The 6,347-nt window shown below is 34.4% G+C and overlaps 1 protein-coding gene across 1 annotated transcript in view; it reads left to right on the forward strand.

Moving 5' to 3' along the window:
• Slc5a12 (solute carrier family 5 member 12) overlaps positions 1 to 5,485 on the forward strand; it is a 55,842-nt gene extending 50,357 nt beyond the window's left edge. The window contains exon 15 of the mRNA XM_004660856.2: positions 1,178 to 5,485. Within this exon, the coding sequence (XP_004660913.1) occupies positions 1,178 to 1,330 (153 nt within the window). The 3' untranslated portion in view covers positions 1,331 to 5,485. The remainder of the gene's footprint in view (positions 1 to 1,177) is intronic.
• The last annotated feature ends 862 nt before the right edge of the window (positions 5,486 to 6,347 follow it).

The raw sequence follows: 6,347 nt of genomic DNA on the forward strand, positions 1-6,347 counted from the left end.
AAAATTATAAAATTAATTTTTCCCTAGATATGCTTTGGCTGTCTGAATTTTTAGTGCTTCTATATTGTTTAATTTTCCTGGAGAGCTGTGAAGAAATTTATACTCAGTATAGAAAGGGTGCAAACAAATAATTACACCCAAGTTTAACTTAGTGAACCAGTGACTTTACTGGGATACTTACAGGCATATGGGTGAGGAGTTATTTAAGGAATAAAGGATGGCTCAAAACCCAGCCCAGCTCCCCTAGAGATCCCTGCATCACCTGCAGGCAGCTGGGCTGGCCAGAGAGACTCACCACCCAGGCAGTTCTTACTCCTTATACAACCTTGAGGGAGAGTGGTGTGAACTTTTTAAGTTTCAGAAACTGAGGCTTGTGAGGTGTTTACTCCCTAGCCATCTTTAATTCTTGACACTCAGAACTTCCTGAGTAAATGAGCCCATGTCTTTAATTTGGAAGCTCCTAATGAGCCTTCCTTCAGGATAAAATGTTTCAATTTAGAGAAAATTGGCCTATCCCCCAAAAAACATTTCTACAATTCTGTGTGGGAACTATTTATACATATCAGAAATTTCTTTGCTAAGAAGGAAACTGGTTGAGTAGTCTGTTGTTTATCTAAGTGAGTTTTAAACAATTTTTTGAAGTAATGGATCTAACTTCTTCCTGGTTTACAAACTTACTGGGTAAGAATTTCTTGAAAAAAGAGGTAAGTTTCATTGTCACCTTGATTACATCCTTAATACTGAGCTGACAGTCAGAGAGAACATTTGATGTGTCACTCTTGGGTCCCTTTGCTAATAAAATGTTGAGCAGGCTGCAGGAAAGTTTACAAACCAGTATCTATGTTAGCCCCAATACAGTTTGTTGTTTGCAAGTATGAAGGAGACTACCATCACTGGACAATCTTGTGTCTCTGCATCAGGTAATGGTATGCACAGCTTCACAGGATTGCACTATTAAATGATAGATGTATAGTATCTATCAGTAACACATGACAATGTAACTGTTCATAAAATTGTTCTTTCATTATTATTATAAATGACAGCTATGTGGGTTATAAAAGGTATCAATTGAGAAGTGCCTTGGGTCAAAGGTATGTGTATTGTTAGTATTTATGTATCATTATTTGAAGGAGAGACCACATGCCATCTTGTTAACATGTCTTTCCACTTTTATTAGGATTACCTTGACACTGGCAGTGACTTAAAAGGAGAGGCTGAATCTGTTGTGCAGAATGGACTCAGGCAAGAAAGTCTGACTCATATTTCAGACTACGACCCCAAGGACAAAAGATACAACAACATGGTTCAAGAGAAGATTACTCATTTCTAAGACAACATTCTGTAACAGTGTGTGAACTCACACCCATAAACATACATGCAATACTTACTTCTTGTTGACTGTTAGACTTGTGTAATGGTCATTGTCAGAAGACAAGCCTATCCAATACCTATTTATGCTTACTTATAAAAATAACGTGACCATTTCTCAGAATATTGTTCAGACAGTTCAAACTTTCAGGTAAGAAAAACAAGGCAAGGCCATGAAAGCCTGACATTATCTGAATGAGTCAGGGCTGGATATCATTGCAGAGTGAGATTCAAAGTCCATTTCTCTTAGTCATATTAAGCTTTGGACTTTGTGAGGTTATGTTTTGGTTTGGCACTGGGAATTGAACCTAAGGCTTTGCTCATAAAAAGCATCTGCTTTACCACTGAACTACCCTCAACCCACATTTGTAGCTTTAGCCATCAAAATATGTTGGTGGCAAGCTGGGCATGGTGGTACACACCTTTAATCCCAGCACTTGGGAGGCAGAAGTAGGAGGATCACCTCGAGTTCAAGGCCACCCTGAGACTGTATAGTGAATTCCAGGTCAGCCTGGGCTGGAGTGAGAAACTACCTTGAAAAAACCAACAACAAAAAAAAGTTGGTGGCTTAGAGAAGGAATGGCAAAGGGAGATATGCATATTAAATGCTTTTTTGGACACTGCTGGTAAGAACATCACCCCAACCTCAGGACTCACATGTATGTTGACATTTTTCATGCCTCCAATCATACAGCTACATTTGGAAATCTTAGCTACTATAGGAATCCCCCTTCTGTCACTTTAGTCCTCTTTTCATTATTTTTCTACAAGCACTGTTCAAACAAAACTTTTAGGATAATTCTGCTAACACAGGAAGAGAGACTGATACATCTGAGCAGTGGGAGCAAACAGAACTAAACACTCTATTTCTCCCATGCTCTCCAGGCTGGGATGGTTTCTTGTGCATGGCTATCACGCTAAAATGACAAATCCTCTGTGCTCGACCAAGAAGTCTGGAGTCTGTCTACAAGGATGGCTCAATGAGAGTTTCTTGTCTTAGGCAAAGCTGTTAGGATGGCATCATGAAGAAAGCTCTACAAGCAGCTTACTCATTCACAGATTTCACCAGCCCTGAAGTTTCATTTGGTGCAAACTGAATAATTCTCAATACTTTTAACTTTCTCACTTGGTCACATGCACAAGCTAAAATCACTGTGCTATAGGCAAAGACTGTAATATGTGACTTATAGAAAATGATTTTTAAAGTTCTGAAGAAAGTATTAAAAATTAAAAGGTATTATATATGAAGAAACAATGAAACTGTTGAAGATTAAAATAAATCTTTAAGAGACAAATGAAGAATCCAGTACCCCAGGACTAGATCAAATTAACAACAGGATATATAGGTATAGAATATCTAGGTATGTCATATATATCTTCACAGTAACATAGGTGTGAATGACTCAGAAGACATTTTAGTTTGTGAACATTCACTTGTAATTGTATGAAACAAAACATAACAAATAGTTTTTTATTTTATTCACAATTATCCAAAATATATTTCTCTATGTCAGCAATGTTCTCAGTTTTTTCAAAGATTCTTTTCTTTTCTAGTCATTACTTTCTTACTTGCAGGATCACTAAAAGTACAATGTACTTTACAACTGGAAGATATTAGATTATAGTAATGGCTATCTTATCTTGCACAATTAAAATATAAGGCATAAAGATATAACATATCCAGACCTCTTAGAAGTTGGAGGTGATTCCCTCCTGTTTATCCAAATTGAGCAAACGTGTTAAAATGTAAGTCCTCAATTTTGGTAATATAAAAGGAAACCATCTCCCAATGTGTGTAGAAACCACTTTATTATGTGGTGAGTATAGATAGGGAAGCGTTGAAGTGCAATTAGTCAGCTAAGCTACTAGCTGAGCCCTTCTCTATCCTTTCTCCACCTTAGAAATGTCAACTCATCGTAGCATCAAAGACAGTACAGCAGCAGGTCTGACCAGTGCTAGGTTCAATCCACATCATGGACATGATAAAGCTTATGGATATATTGCTACAAAATGTCCACAGATAGTCTGAACACATTGTGCTATGAGTAATGTGTTCCTAGAATGGTATCAAGTATGCCAACCTTGATAGTAGCCTTCGTGCCTTTTCTGCATAATCAAGGGCCCTGGTAAGAATTCCCTCAATGTCTCTTTTACTTGTTGTTAATGAATTCCTGGCATTCCCTTTGTCATAGTTTGGAGAAGAAAGTGGAGTATAATTGTTCTGAGTTGAAAGATTACAATCAAATATCTTAGGCCCAAACATAACAAATACAAATTATCTTGGTTACTTGGAGTATTATTTTCCAAATTTTAGTGTATTCAATGATAAAAATTATTCCTGTTTATTACAATCATTGTGAGGTTTGAGCCCAATGACTGGCCCATTCAGAGAATTCAGTTATGTAAGTCTGTAGTGTATGAAGAAAATGCTCCTTATTTTAATTGAAATTTTTTCATTATTTATCTTTTAAAACATTAGATTAGGACAAGTCTCACTAGGTCATTTTAAGAATTAGAAATATTAGAAAAATTATTAGAAATAAACATAAATGTAAAACCATGTAACAAATTTCTAAATAGTTTCTTTTACTGTTAGAGTTTAAATAAAATATTATTTTCCAGCAAGCAACTTTTCTAAAGGTCCCAGCTTTCTGAAAAAAAGAGAAAATTATCATAACAAAGATAGGGAAGTTCATTATTGAAGTACAATATTCAGATGGGGATTTATTAAATCTTAAAATTTTACATGTGATTCTTAAAGAAATAGCATCTCAAGTTGGGTTTATAACTCAGCACACAGTTAAAAGTAACTGTGATTCTTTTTTTTTTAAGACTTTTTATTTATTTATTTGAGAATGACAGAGAGAAAGAGTCAGATAGAGAGGAGAATGGGCACGCCAGGGCCTTCAGACGCTGCAAATGAACTCCAAACACACGTGCTGCCTTGTGTAGCTGGCTTACAATGAGCCCTGGGGAAACAAAACAGGGTCTTTTGGCTTTGCAGTTAAGCTCCTTAACCATTAAGCCATCTCTCCAGCCCATAACTGTGATGCTTTTTTTTTCTTTCTTTCTTTCTTTCTTTCTTTCTTTCTTTCTTTTTTTTTTTTTTTTCAAGGTAAGGTCTCACTCTACTGTGATTCTTAAAACAACACTAGCATAGGAAATTTTTCCTCTTGTTTAATTAAAAATGTTTTCTATATATGAAATTTCTTGTTGTTACTGCATGGAGTAGTATCATCTCATTGGAAACATAAAACACACACAGATCATGAGGCTTTCAAATAGCACCTAAAAGAGAGTATTATTAAATATCTTTTATATTTCAATCTTATTTATCATTAATATGTTTCAGAAAAAAGAGGACTCTTTAATTGTTACTTGTTTTTTTCAGAAATACATTGTCTTAAAATTATGTATTATATATTATAGAAACTTTAACTATGCATATGTATATTTGTATATTTAGAAATTCATGGGGTTATAATTTAAGATTGCCAAATAACAGGATACAATGAACATGTAAGCAGTTAGTCCAATATTAATTACCTTCTAATGTGACTAATTTCTAAAATACTTTATTTAGTATTATCAATGGTACCTATTTAAATGTTACAACATCCTAAATTAATCAATGTAAGTCACAGTTGATAGACAGTCACCTAGTGAGTTATTTTCATTTTTAATTTTGGAAATATATCAAAATTTTATTTCATTTTCATCTTAAACTTCTGACCAACTCAATGTAGATTTGTCAAGTTATGTGCATAACAAGTACTCAATGATGTATTTTTCTAACACTGTGCTTTTCATATTTGAAATACCAGACATCTACATAATAACAATATGAGCCTAGTTAAAAATTAGAAAAATTATCCTACATTATGGAAGAAAATTTTCAGTAACAAGTGAAACTTCTGTTAATCAGCATTAAATTTCATAATATGGTGTATATTTTCAAATTTTGATGCAGTTCTGTATTGTAATCCTTGAACCCTGGAATACTCCCAATTTAATATGAGTTTTACATGACTGGTTTAGAGAAAGTGTCTAGATGATGATGGAATTAAAATAAGCACTTATTTATTTTAAAATAAACTCTGATTGAAAAGCATTGAAATGATCACTATAAATATCCTCAATATTACTGGAATGAAAAATAGTTTACAACCCTAAATCCTTTTGCAAATTTTCTAGGCTAACTGGATATTTCAGTTGACAAGTAAACACATGACAAAATAACCTTCCCCATGTTATATGATGACTGTCTTTTTACGTTTTGGATAATGCACATATTATTTAGTCTATTCAGAATTAACAGCACCCAAAAACAGAACGAATTCTTAAATGGGTTTTACAAAAATATTTTTGTTTATTTATTTGAGAGAGAGAGAGAAAGAGAGAGGTAGAGAGAAAGAGTGTGTTTGGGTTTTCCAGGGCTTCCTGACACTGCAAAGGAACTCCAGATGCATGTGCCACTTTGTTCATCTGGCTTTATGTGGACACTGGGGAATCAAGCCTGGATCATCAGATTTCAGGCTTTGCAAGCAAGCACCTTTAACCACTGAACCATCTCTCCAATCCCTCAAAAGGGTTTTATAACTAAATGAAACAAGTTAATACTAAGTAAAGCTATATGTAGTAATAATATTTTTGCATATATCAGAATATTTGTCTTTGGACTTTTCAGCAAAACAATCATGTATCAGAGAAAATGTGTACACAAATGTTTAAAGCCCCTAGCTTCAATCATTGTCTTCTTTTGACACATTTTTAAGGCTACAGTTTCATGTTGTGTATATTTTTAATGCCCTAGTAAACTATCCATGTGGGAAAATAATGAGCAATTCTCAACTCACTCACTGGCAGCAGCATATAGTCAGACTGACTTTGCAAAGCATGGACAATGGTATCTACTGTGGGCTAGTCATTACTTGTCTTTGCTGCTTTCTCCTTTTCAGAGTGATAAACAGAGGTAACTT

This window comes from Jaculus jaculus, chromosome 8 (genome assembly GCF_020740685.1).
Source record: "Jaculus jaculus isolate mJacJac1 chromosome 8, mJacJac1.mat.Y.cur, whole genome shotgun sequence".
Taxonomy (NCBI): domain Eukaryota; kingdom Metazoa; phylum Chordata; class Mammalia; order Rodentia; family Dipodidae; genus Jaculus; species Jaculus jaculus.